Here is a 14200-nt window from a genome sequence, read left to right as displayed (position 1 = left end):
GGAGATGCAATCATATCACAAATATGTTAAGTGCAGTAATAAGATAAAAAGGATTATCAATGTATGTTCCATCATTCCTCCCTTTCTTATTTTACCAGGTCCTGATATATTTCCTAAGGTCTGGAAAGTCTGGTTTCCATGGAAATGCAGTTCTGAAAACTATGAATGGAACCCATGAGTCTGTTTACGAAACCAGAACAACCTGGGGCCCAGGATAGCACTGACAATGGTACTGATGTCAACCAGCACTCAAGCACTGGGTCTACAAAGAACACTACGACAGCTTTCTATTGTCTACATCTCTTGTATTACTATTATTTCGTTAGAAGAGGAGTTCATTGGGGTTACTCAATACATTTATTTACGGAAAAGACCTTGCTAAGATCTCTAAAAGCCTCCAGAACAACCATCATGTCTCACGGATTGCATCCAGATGACCTATCATTCTTGAACGAAGAGGCAAAGGCACTGATCTGTCCTTTAAAAGTTCTTTTCTTAATATAAACAGTGGTCTTCCACATAAGTTATACTCTTAAATATTGGTATTAATGTGTGTCATGAAATGTGCTTCTTATCTGCATGTGTCCAGTCTGAATCCCCCACCTAATAAGCAGTTTGATTCACCAAGGAGCAGTTTAGCGCTGGATTGAATATTCCAAAACTACCTATCACACATGTGAATGGTCTTACAGTATTCCATTCATTCAATTTGTTCAAGTTTTCATTGCTTTGTTGTTTAGCGGTGGTAAGTTAATACCATACCTTTGGGGCTACTGTGATATAAACCTAAAAAAAAATCACTGTTAATCAAGTTAATTAATTATCAAAACATTATTATAGTTTAAATAAAATATAAAGAGTTAATAATAAAGTAAGGACCCGATCATAATGAAACTGGAAGGGTGTCTAATAATTGCCAAATGATTTTGATCGAATATCTTTTAATAGCTGTTGGGTGCTTTAGAGAACGCTCTCTTATAGCAATATGCGATTGTTCTGTTCACACACTAGCAAATCAATCCAGCAAGTTGCTACAGTATAAGAGTAACAACACATAAACAAACAAACACATACACACACAATAAGAGCTAGAAAAGATTTTAAAACGATTCTGTTTTTTGCACTGGCACCGTGCTTGTGTAACATCCGTAAACATTTCCCTTTCGTTTTCTTTCTCTCCACTGTGAGAGGCAGCTGTTTAGTTTGGCACGATGTTAGTGCTCCTTCACATTTCTCATTGTGTAAATACGCTTGTCCTTCCTTAAGCCCCCATTCCACCCAATTACTTTTGACAGACTCCAATGGCAGAACATTTCTAATGCAATATCCTGAGATGGTATTGGCAGCTCTACAGCTGATTGGATTGTAATCACTGAGCACTATAGACAGATATTATTATTATTATTATTATTTATTTCTTAGCAGACGCCCTTACCCAGGGCGACTTACAATTGTTACAAGATATCACATTATACATTATTTCACATTATACAGTTATCACATTATTTTTACATACAATTGCCCATTTATACAGTTGGGTTTTTACTGGAGCAATCTAGGTAAAGTACCTTGCTCAAGGGTACAACAGCAGTGTCCCCCACTGGGGATTGAACCCACAACCCTCCGGTCAAGAGTCCAAAGCCCTAACCACTACTCCACACTGCTGCCCTATAAGCAGGAACAGCATTCTTCTATTTTCTGCATTTGTATACAATCATTACATTTTTTAATCAAATGAGATGCATATTAGGGAATCATTTATGGCTGTAAACTAAATACAGATGGTTTTATTATGCAATTGCCTGTTTCCACTTCTCTCAGGCTGTTTATAATGAAATCCCTGTTTGCAGGCCTGAAGGATAAAGTTATAAAGGTATGAGCAAATATACATACACTCCCATCCCAAGCACTGACTTGGAGCTAGCTCAATCCGGGAGCGACGCCAAACATTTTATTCATGTTTCCAATTACACCCTAATTACAGGATAAAGAGTCATTAAAAGCATCTATATGAATGAGCGTCATATTTATTTTGCAGTTACAGCCTTTGTGATACCCAGGACTTACTAATCAAGGATTCTCAATAATTCTGTGCGTGTCTGTCTAATCCCCTGTTAGTGGAGTTCCACCGAATTTTCTTTGGAGGAGCACACGATCCTTGCAGCTGGATACAGTGTGCAACCACATATGCTGACCAGATACTAATTTGTTTGGTCTATGGGGAAGCTAATGTTTGATAAAGTAAAGCTATCCCCCCTGCAGCAAATATAGTAATGTATTTCCTCCAGTATAGTGCAACAAAGAAGTCCTGTCTGATTTCCTCTTTTACAACTAGAATGTTTAACACAATCAAGACAGTCGCCCTTAGGGAAGCTGTATAAAGAACTTATGAAGCCACATCCCTGTGTTGCCCTTCTGGCTCTAGCTTCTCATAGCTGACTACACAATGCTGACTTTCGCAATGGCGTTGGGTTCACTTTATAAATCTTGATCTGCTACAGACAGACTGGGTGGAGGGTAATTATTTACAACTAAACATGTACACGCTGGGGTTAACATGCTTTTACAATGCATTGAACAAGGAACACGGCTTATTTTTCATTATAAAACACGATATTTGGTACAACATGCTTTCAGAAAGCGGTTACACCTTCCGGATAATTTCACCTCAGCCGTGCTTTTCTGTCAAAGCATGTTACTAGCATGTCAGTCACCAGGGAAAGCAGCAGCTAATGGCAGGAAAGAAGCCGTTGAAGGTTGGAGACAATTTCACAGCATGGTTTGCAAACAGAGATTCCTTAATTGAGATCTATATAACTAATGAAAGTCCATAAAAGGTATGATTTATGGAATTATGTTGTGAGCTACAATCACTTTCAGTTTGGTGGGTCAGTGGTTTGAGGCCTTATCCAAAATTATCAACAACTTTAAATTAGCACAGGATATACTGTATCATTACCTTGCTGTACAGTTACTTTTTTAAAAAGGGGCCTTGTCAGGGATGGTTTGTCCCTTTTGCTTAGCAATGAAATCCTGGGCTTCTTTTTGGGTGCTATTGAGTCTAGGGGTGTTACTTGCATCTTTACGGTACTGTTTTCCCTTTTCTTACATGGAAAAGTGCTTGAAATTGAACTACTGACGTTGGAAGCAACTCCTCACAAACTTACTGAGAAAAGGAGAAGTGTGGAGGGGGTCTCTGGCATTAATAAAGCAATACCGTGAGCCCTGAACTCAGGGAGTTATTGTGTTGTACTGTAGCTGGAACCCTACTGTGAGGTTTCTGTGCTGAGTAATGTGGGATGTTACTGCAGGGGATAGCTATGGTGGCTGGGAAGTGCAAAGAGGTAGCAAATCTACACAGAGAAGTAGCTGCAAGTCCCCTGGTTGCACTTCTCAGACCCCGTAAATAGCCACCGTAGATAGCAGACATTGAAAAATACATTCATAAATACTTTTACCGTGTATACTAGTTTTATTATTTAATTTCACCACTTTTTCCCTTTTTTATATATTATGTTTTCAAAATATATTTTGACACTGTATTTTTTTTATATTTGCTTTTTTTCAATGAAGGTTAAAAAACATTTGAAATGTTTTGTGTAAACAGTTCTTTACCATTTAAACTATCACATGCCTTGTCTGTATTTACAATTTACAATATATTTATTTGAAATTGTACTTTTTCACTTGCAGTATTAAAGTTATGGTTCACATACCATATCTAAAAGTACTGCACATGAAAAAGATAAATGTGGGATTTCAAACAGTTCAAACAAAAAGATTCTAACATTGAAAGTGAAACATGCAGAAGAGCAGTATCTTGATTGAATGTACTTTAGAACATTTCAATTCAGTACAATTATAAGGAAAACCATAAATACAAGCAAGTATATGATACATTCCAGCACATTTTTAGGTAACCAGATAATAATATTACTTTGCAGGATTTAAACTTTAACATCCTTTTAACATTTAACATTCCAATACCTCATCCCTCTGAAGCACACATAAATAACTCCACCAAATATGTCCATGGTTTAATGATTCATCTGATATCTAAAATGAAGTAAATGAACTTCCTAGTGAAAATGTTAAGCTGGTAATAGCTACCAACTCTGTTCCTAACAATTAAGTCTTTTGAAACCGTCTATGAAAGCAAATACCCAAATAAAGCAGCTTTTTTATGTGTGGTACATGGCATGGCTACAAGTTAAATATATCAATTACTACAATGTCCACAGTTGTTTTGTTTTTTTTGGGGTTTGTTTATAAAACAATAAAATTCTGAAATGAAAGTATTCTTGTGTGTACATAATCAAATGTTCATTAGCAGTATTGCATGAGAGAAACAAGCTTTACACAAGCCTGGTGTTTTTTTTTTTTTTTTTTTTGGGGGGGGTACATTCTGTGATGTTCTGGGTTCAGCAGCTCCAATATCGAGGGGTACATTCTCAAATGACATGTCTGAGCTGTTTATTTCTGGGTTGATAACTTTATTGGATGTGTTTCTACTCTCTGAGAAAATTGTGCTAATGACAGTTTGGGATATCTTTGAGAATCTAGGCCTGAGTTATTATCATTTTTCTATGAATCTAGTCACAAGCTTGTCTGGAGAATTGTAAGCGCTGACACTGAATGTTTCCTTCTTGTATTTAAATCATGTGACAGAGACACTAGGTGGGGCTGGCAGAGTTGAAAGACCACATTCTAGAAAAGAGAAAAGACAGATAAAATGACATGTGATGGGTGTCCTGGAAAAACTGGATGTCCCATGATTTCTGATTCACTTTTTTTATTAGTATTATTATCAAAACTGTTTTCTGGAAAATTAAAAAAAAAAAAGATTTGATGGAAAAACCTTTTCAAAAATGTGTATGACATTGTGGGTTGAATCTACTCTTTAAGTGAATTTGTTTTCAAACATCATATTTTGAAAGAAACACCTCATAGCAAACATCTATTTGTGTTTTAAAGCATGGTATCTGGTACTACAATTGTTTAAAGAAATCTCTGTTTGCAAGTCATGCTTTCAGACAGTGTATTTGATTGGTCATTTCACCTGCAGGGTAAAATTGTCCCCACCCGTTCGCCGGCTTCTTTCCTGTCAGTTACCAACCAGCTGCTTCCCTTATTGACTGACATGCTTTGACCCAGAAGACACTTCTGAGGTGAAATGACCCAGGAAGTGCAAGTGTAACAGATATACTGAGAATAAGGCGTTGAAACTGAGAGCTTTCTTTAACCTAAAGTAGTACCATATGGCTGAGTGCAGATCAGTCAGTAGAGGAAGCAACTGGGAACAATGTCACCCTCTAGGTTTGAAACAGAGATTAATTTAACCTGGTGTAGTACCAGATATCATGTTTTAAAACAAAATACATGTTTACTATAACAGCCATTTCTTTCAAAACTGCACTTTTGACACCCGTGTAGATAATGGCAGTGCAAAATAGATTTATAAAATAATTTTAAAGTACAAACACTTTAAATAGCTATCCCTAGCACGGAGAAAGGGCTAACAGGCATACATATCTTCAAATAAATCTGTCAGTTCCTGCCCCAGACTGCTCACATTCCTGCTCCACTGCATGTGGAATCGTTGCCACATTGTAGACATTCCTTCCTGTTTCAGCTCAGGTTCACTCGTTGATTTCACTGTGCTAGCATGGGGAGAATTTCACTTACACACACACACCACACACACACACTCAGGGGGCCGGAGCAAAATAAACCCGCACTCACTGTTCAACTTGGCTGGGGAGATTGTGGTCTGCAATGTCTTCTCACTGCTGCGGATCAAGTTTTCCCTGAACAAATATTGAATATTTCCCATTTCACTACCAGATCATTCCTAATACAACTGGCCTATACCTAAGGTGACCATATGGCTCAGTGTTCAGCGGGAGTTTGGGACACTTCAGGCTATTCAACTCGCAACCCAATGCATTCTGGTATGTTTTACCTGTCAGGTACCATTCTTTCCTTTAAGAGAAGCAGGACTACACTTACCAGAATGCATTGGGTTGTGAGTTGAAAAGCCTGAACTGTCCCAAACTGTCCCACTGAACAAGTAGCCATATGGTCACCATAGTTTTACCCCAGAAGAAAACAACCCTTTTTTAATACCTAAACATATTTAACCATGTTCCCAATCTATGGATATAGCTTTGTCCCGTACTCATAAAGAATATGTATCTTTACATGCATCTATTACCCATTTCACACACAAATACCGCTCCTGAGCCGTCTCAGAGACATACGGTTTTTTTAATTTAAAATACCCATTCACATAGCACGAAATTGCACAATCTAATACTGTCATAACCCATTCACACAGCAAAAGGGATCATGTGAGTACAACTTTCAAATCTGTCAGTCAACAGATGGTTTTCATGACAACGGAAACCAAATAAAATCACAAAACAAAACGGCACCGTTGTTTGTTGAAGAAGTAAACTTTGGCTGCATTTTGTTTGCTTTTAATTTCCATTTATATTATACAATGTGTAACGGGGGGTGTGTGAAGCCAAACCACGGTTACAGCGAGAGCAACTACGCTCAGGCTAAGCCATCACCATGCCATGCAGTAATCCCACTACGCAAATCCAACAAAATGCAGCATCAGTGCCAGTTCTGAGCTATAACTCATCTGTGTGAAAGGGGTAGAAGAGGCAGATTAAATACATTCTATATGCAGAGAAACCTCTATTAAGTCGAGTCAAGGGCCAACAAAATATGGCTTTAATAGTGGGGTGGCCTTTATATAGAAGGTTTATTAACATTGAAGTAAATTGACTGTTACAAATTGCCCTAATTTAGGGGTGGCCTTTAAACAAGGCTTCACTGCATAGCCAGCATGAAATGTACACTATCCAGGTGTAGTTTGCATAAAGACATAGCTGTGTATTGTGGAAAAAAAGAAAGGTCTTATTATCCCAGTTCATATCACACTGTCCTCTAGTAAGTGTGTATTCGCTCCTCCTTCTTATTAATGTGGCTTCACGTGCAGTACTGCAATTGTAATAGAAATACTTGAGATAATGTTTCTGTCTTTGTTTTTAATAACCTATTACAAAATGTGGTTGCTCACATTGTAGCCAAAAAAGCTAGCATATTTGTTTAGCTTTAGAAGAAACTAATTATGAGATCTGCTCCATTCTAGAATAATATGTGTGTTTCAGGGATCTTTAATGATTCAGCTGACTAAATAGGTCAGAATCTCATATATAATATAAATGTGCATGTGTAATGTACACTAGAAACACACCATCAAGGAAGCCAGAGTACTCTTAAAGAATTTCTTCTGGCAGTCTGCTGGTGCTTTGATTAGCACAACATGTACAATCTAGCACATCACATACCCCAGAAACAGCATCAAATCACAACGACTGAACCACAAATGTGCTCACAATGAAGTGCATGCATTGTTTTAATTGCAGTCAAATGATGGCAAATATATGGAATGTTCAAACATAACAGGAGACTGAAAGCACAAGCCCTTGGCTGCAGCTGTAAAGCAGGTTTGTTTGTTTTGGAATAAACATGTTTCCTTTTTGTGGCACACTGTGGGCTTCATTCAGGACCCCTCTGTTAAGCACTGCTGCTACCATGGAGACAGGCTGGCTTTAACTCTTCAGAGTGCTGCAGGACTAAAACTCTGTCTATCATCTCATAAAAAAAAATAATAATAATTGGGCTGGATCAATCTCATTTGCTAACAAGTGTTCCACCCTGTGCAGATATCTCTTCATACCAGCACAGCTTGGAACTATTTGAACCACCCTGCCTGATTTACTTGACCACCAATTCACTTTGGGATGGGTGGGGTTGGCTGGGGGCTGCCGTTTTATAAGCACAATAACACTCCATGGTGTTCAAATATGGTCCAAAATCTGTAGGTCTAGGCTGTTAACAACACCCCCAGGCATGCAGACAGAAGACCACATTTAAACACTGGAGTGTGCATTGCTTTCTTAGTGTGGGTATGTCATTTGAAATGTGGTAAAATACAGTAACATGGAGACCATACTATGTGTCACACAATTGAAATCATGTAACAGAACATACCTCCTATGGACACGTGTCAAATATACTTAAAACTACAGCATAAGAAGACATTGAAACCCTGTTAAAGCACTGCTGTTGGAGTTCAGCAAGATCTGAGAGGCTCAATAATAACTATCCACTCTGCCACCCAATAACTACCTCGCAGCTGTTGTTGTACAGTTTTAAATACAGCTCTGTTGGACCAGATTATATGTATATTTAAACCAAGTGAAATGACTCCTTAGGAGAAAACAACGAAGCCTTCAAGCTCACAACAGCAATGTGAAAGGAATTCAGGGTTTGAGCTGCTGAACTCTGTGTTTAAACTCTCTTCTCCCCCCACACTGTCCTTTTCTATCATTTGAACCGCTCTTCTTGTGCTGCTGTTGTGCTTCAATGTATTCATTGCAATGTTATTGTGTCTTCAGGATTAGCAGCCGTATATTGTGTACAGTGATGTTAACCATGCTGGTGTTCCCTCTCCCTACCCTCTCCGTTCATCTCCTACTGCCTGCTCTGTACAGTCCCCCTTGTAAAATCATTCATAACCTAGCATAAGCAAATAGGAAGTACTCCAACATTGCTGCAAACAGAAAAAAGTTAACTGAACTGCTGATTGCATACAGTCCAAAGCAACAGTCCAAAGCACCCTTGACCATTGTTCCATAGTCCAATTTCTGTGTTCTTGTGCATATTAGTCTTGTTCCCCTTTTTTAACAGAGGTATTCTTACTGCAACACATCCTTTAAGTCTTGATTTCAAGAGTGACCTTCGTACTGTTGATTTGCTGGACAATGACTGTGCCTTCTGCCAGTTCTGTTGTCAATTCAACACTTGTCTTCATTCAATTCCTTAAGGATATTATCAAGTATTGCTCATCCTTGTTAGACAGCTTTTTGGGTCCAGTCCTGGGTTTGTCAACTACAGATGATGTTTCTCTGTACTTGTTGATTATGCTTCGGATACCACACCTTGAAAATCGAGTGATGCAAGCTATGTCATTCAATGTTTTCCTTCTTTATGCAAGTCAAGGTTGTTATAATAGTATAAAACACTAGTGGATGCTTTGCGTAAATTATTGATGCTCATAATGCATCAGAGTAGAAAAATGCAGCATGTATATATACAGGGGGAGCAAGACTTTTGCACAGCAGTATATATATATATATATATATATATATATATATATGTGACCGGGTGGTTAAAAGCAAGTGTTTTTTTTTATATATCGGCCAAATGCAGGACTATCCCTTTAAGGCACTGAGTTAAAAGAGAGTGCATCAGAACAGTTTCAGCAGAGCGTGAATATCTCTGGATGGAGAAAGAGCTGTATGTTGAAGCAGCGGTTGCGCACATTTTCTGGGAAACCTGAAAAGAGAAATAGCGGAGGCCGCCACCACCCTCTTGCTCTGTATAAGATTGTTCACCTATCTTTAAAACAAAACCCTATTTCTATCTTTACCTGCTCTATTCATTTGTACCCTTCCCTTTTGTTACCTCTCTCTCCAATTTTTCTTTTTTACTAATTTTGGTGAATAAACCGAGACCCTGAAAAGAACCCCAGACCCCTGTGTGAGTGTGTTCAAAGAAAGAGAACAAAACACGAGGACCCTGGTAGAGGGGGGGTTACATTTGGTACCAGGAGTGGGGTCTCGGTGTTAGATGGTGGATTGGACGGTGACGAGCAGACGTCGTGAGGGAGACCGTGAGGCTGCGATAGACTGGAGTGTCGGACGAAAGGACCGGGCTGCCGACGGTCTGAGGTGATCGGAGTTGGCGAGCGGCGCGGGAAATTCAGCGGAGGCCGAAGAGGACAGCGAGGTGGCAGTAGGACCGGGACTACAGAAGAAAAAAGGGACTGTGTATTTCTAAAGTAAAGACTGAAATAATTGTGTCGTAATTACTTAGCTAAGGATTGTAGTATTCTAGGTGTAGCTGAAAATAATTGAAAAGAAAAAAAAAACTGTGAGTGTGATAGACATCGTGTTAAGATGGCTAGTGTAGAAGAAAAGTTAGAGGAATTGAGGGGTAGGCACAATGAAGCAATGGAGGCGATAAAGGCTTTAGACAGGGGGGTGCAATTGGCCCCGCCGCGTCCATATTTGAATATCCCAAGGGAAAGGGAAATTCACCCTTTCACAGGGCGGAGGGGCGATGATAAACCGGTTGATGAGTTTGTCGCTGAAGTTGAACGTTTAGTACGGGCCAGGTCGATGTCGGAAGACGAGCAGGTGGATTTTATCATGTCCCTGTTAGAGGGGTCCGCACTAGAGGAAATCAAAATGCGGACGGTAACTGCGTCATTGGGACCGGGGAAGATGTTAGGCATCTAGTGGAGGTATTTGGTGAAAAGAGATCCGTGCCTCAATTATGGAGAATTTTTTATGGACGGAAGCAAAAAGACAGTGAGACCATACGTGAGTATTCACATGTGCTTTCACAGTTGTTTGGTAGTGTGCAGAGACGCTTGGCAAAAGAGCGTTGTGAACAAAATGTTTTACATGACCAGTTTGTAGAGGGGATCAGAGATACGTCCTTGAGAAAAGCTTTAAAAAGAATTGTGAGGGAGAAACCTCAAATGACCTTCTTAGAAGTACGTGAGGAAGCAACATTGTGGGCTGAGGAGGAGGATAAACATTTTGTTTCTAAAACGGTTGCGACCAGTGTAGTGGATGTCAGTACTGACTCTCAGGTGTCTGTGGTGACAGTGAGAGAGAGGCAGGGACAGTAACACTTCAGGACGTGGTGAAAGCAATGGAGAGCCAGGGCAAAGCACTAGAGAAGCTGACCGAGGCTGTAACGAGCTTAGCATTAGGTAACAGTCGTAAGGGGGTGCAGTCAACTGCAAAAGAGCGTCCCAAATATACAGATGACGGGAAACCGATTTGTTTTCGTTGTAGGGAGGAGGGCCACATTGCTAAAGATTGCCCGCAGCGGCCAGCAAAACGAAATATATCAGCTTTGATTGAAAGTGCTATGATAGCGGGAGATGCAGTGTCTAGCACAGTAGAGAGTAGAGATACGTCAGGTGTATTATTTGGCTCCACTAACAGGTCGGGAGCGATGAAGGAGCAGGTCATACAAAGAGCAGTAGGGACATGCCCTATAGATAACATTAAGATTGGTCAGGTATTGGTGCCGTGTCTGTTAGACACTGGGAGTCAGGTTAGTACAGTATCAGAGACGTTCTTCAGGGAACATTTTCTGTCGGATGGAACTGATTTGTTACAGACTGCAGGGTGGCTTCGCCTGACAGCAGCAAACGGGTTAGAAATCCCTTATTTGGGCTAGATGTTGAGGCCATGGGAAATGTTTTACCAAATTGTGGGTTTCTTGTTGTTAAAGATGTAGCCGGCCACCCCGCTAAATCAAAGAGCAGTCGAACACCAGGACTGGTGGGGATGAATATAATTAGCAGGTGCCGTAGTTTGCTTCTACAGACAGACTCAGAATTACAGAAGAAAAGTAAGGTTGACGTGGAATGGAAAGAGGCAATTCAGTGCGTACAGTGGCAGTCTGAGCCGTCAGCATGTATCATAGAGAAGATAGTTACTAAGCAGCGTGTCAGAATTCCGGCAGGGTTGCTGGCGTCAGTGACTGTTTCTGCAGGGAACAGGGGGAAATAATTGGTGTTGCTAGAACCATTGTCCACACCGCTGCCGGGGGGGTTGATAGTTGTCCCTATGTTGGTGGAAATCGTAGCAGGTTTGTGCACAGTGCAGTTAGTGAATATGGCAAAATACGACGTGTGGCTTCCTTCTAAAACAAGAATAGGAAGATTAGTACCAGTAACCTCAGTGGAAAACAGACTTTGTGAAGTGCAATTTCACAGGATTTCGGCCAATGTAGATCAGATCGTGGTGTGTAATCAGAACAGTGCAGTTGGTGATAAGGGAACCGAATCGATGATTGAGCAGGTAAAGATAGGAGGGACGCCGGAACAAAAACAACGTCTAGAGCAGTTGTTGAGGAAATATGTTGATGTTTTTGCAGTTAGTGATGAGGATTTGGGATACTGTGATACTGTGAAGCATGAGATTACGTTAATCGATGACGTCCCAGTCGCTCAGCCGTACAGGCGGATCCACCCCCTGCAATATCAGGAAGTAAAAAACCACATCAAACAGCTATTAGAGAAGGGCATAATACGGAACAGTTCCAGCGCATACGCATCGCCCATTGTACTGGTTAGGAAGACAGATGGGAAAATGAGGCTGTGTGTCGATTATAGGACGTTAAATGCTAAAACCAAGCGAGATGCGTTCCCACTTCCAAGAATAGATGAATCTTTTGATGCTCTGCATGGGGCACAGTTCTTTTCGACCCTGGATTTGGCTAGCGGATATCATCAAGTAGCAATGCATGATAAGGACCAGGAGAAAACAGCGTTTGTGTCTCCGTTTGGTTTGTTTGAATATACCCGAATGCCATTTGGTCTGTGCAACGCTCCTGCTACGTTCCAGCGGTTAATGCAAGCTACTATGAGTGATTTGATCTTTGAAATACTGCTAGTTTATTTAGACGATGTATTGGTTTATTCTACATCATTTGAGGAGCACCTGCACCGATTGGATATTGTATTGGCTAGACTAAGGGAGACAGGATTGAAACTGAAACCAGAGAAATGCCATTTTCTGCAGACTGAGGTGAGATATTTGGGTCATTTAGTTTCAGCGGCAGGAGTCTCTACTGACCCTGAAAAAGTGTCGGCAGTGGGAAGTTGGGAAACGCCGAACTCTGTGAAAGGGTTAAGGTCGTTTCTAGGGTTTGCTAGTTATTATAGGAGGTTTATTCATAACTTTGCAAAGATTGCAGGACCATTGCATGACTTGGTGCACATTTGCAATAGTCGGGGTGCTGTTAAGCTTGAGCCCAAGGTGTTTGGACAGCTGTGGACAGCAGACTGTAAACGAGCCTTCATGGAATTGAAGCAGTGTTTGACAAAAGCCCCAGTGTTAGGTTTTGCTGACTACAATAGGCCTTTTGTAGTGGAGACTGATGCCAGTCACCAAGGATTAGGTGCAATACTCTCGCAGGAACAGGAGGGTGGGCGCCGGGTAGTAGCTTATGCTAGTAGGAGGTTAAGACCCGCAGAGCGAAATGACCGTAATTACAGTAGCATGAAGTTGGAGTTGCTAGCTCTTAAATTGGCAATGTCAGAGAAATTTAGGAGTTACCTGATAGGGTCTAAGTTTGTTGTGTTAATGGACAACAACCTGTTATGCCATCTGCAAACCGCTAAGCTGGGGGCTATAGAGCAGCGGTGGGTAGCTCAATTAGCTCTGTTTGACTTCACTGTAAAGTACAGACCCGGTAAGAGTAATAGAGCTGCAGACGCACTGTCCCGTTATCCTGTGGGGGGAGAAACCCAGGAGAGAGACCTAGATGAAGGTGACGTTAGCTTGTTCCAGGTAGAATACAGAGGAAGCGCTGTTGAACCAGAATTGTGTGTAGGCCTGTGCTCTATTTTAGATGTAAAGCAGATGCAATTGGTGACAAATGAGGATGTAAACTGCCAGCAGATGGCGCCAGGGGCACAGACGCCAGCCTCACCAGGCTACTCAAAGGTTGATTTAAAGCGGTTTCAGACCTCCGATTCAGCGTTGAGGGAGTTTTCAAAGTACTGGGATATGAACAGAAAACCGGACAGTAGGGAACGGAAAAGATTAAGCCGCACTGCTCAGTTGCTACTGAAACAGTGGAATAAAATTCAACAGAAAGATGGGCTGCTGTATCGCGTAGTGCAGGATACTAGGTCTGGTGAGAGACGTCAGTTGCTGTTGCCCGAGTCTCTGAGAGACACAGTTTTGAGGAGTCTGCATGATCAAATGGGACACCAGGGAATAGAGAGGACATGGAGTTTGTTGCAAAACAGGTGTTTCTGGGTAGGAATGTGGGGGGATGTAGAGAAGTGGGTGAAGCAGTGTGTCACAAAGACGGCCGGAGTGGGTGGCGTCAGACCAGAAGCAGGAAATAAACAGACAGAGATGTGTGGTTTGGTGAAGCTGAGCGAATGCTTTCGCTCAGCATTTAATAAACAGAAAAGAAAATAAAAGGTTTGAACAGACAAAACACAGGGCACGGCACTTGAGGCCAAAATAAATAGACGAACAAAACGGACTAGACAGACAAACAAACACGGTGAGCAGATAAC

At 40.9% G+C, this 14200-nt stretch overlaps 1 protein-coding gene across 1 annotated transcript in view; it reads left to right on the top strand.

Moving 5' to 3' along the window:
* The window catches only part of LOC117427813 (lysyl oxidase homolog 1), a 29975-nt gene extending 25677 nt beyond the window's left edge, over positions 1-4298 (top strand). Inside the window, exon 7 of the mRNA XM_058994870.1 lies at positions 99-4298. Coding sequence (XP_058850853.1) covers positions 99-105 — 7 coding nt within the window. The 3' untranslated portion in view covers positions 106-4298. The remainder of the gene's footprint in view (positions 1-98) is intronic.
* Positions 4299-14200: the final 9902 nt, after the last annotated feature.

This window comes from Acipenser ruthenus, chromosome 21 (genome assembly GCF_902713425.1).
Source record: "Acipenser ruthenus chromosome 21, fAciRut3.2 maternal haplotype, whole genome shotgun sequence".
Classification (NCBI taxonomy): domain Eukaryota; kingdom Metazoa; phylum Chordata; class Actinopteri; order Acipenseriformes; family Acipenseridae; genus Acipenser; species Acipenser ruthenus.
Note: the sequence above shows the minus strand (reverse complement) of the source record. Positions and strands in the feature narration are given on the sequence as shown.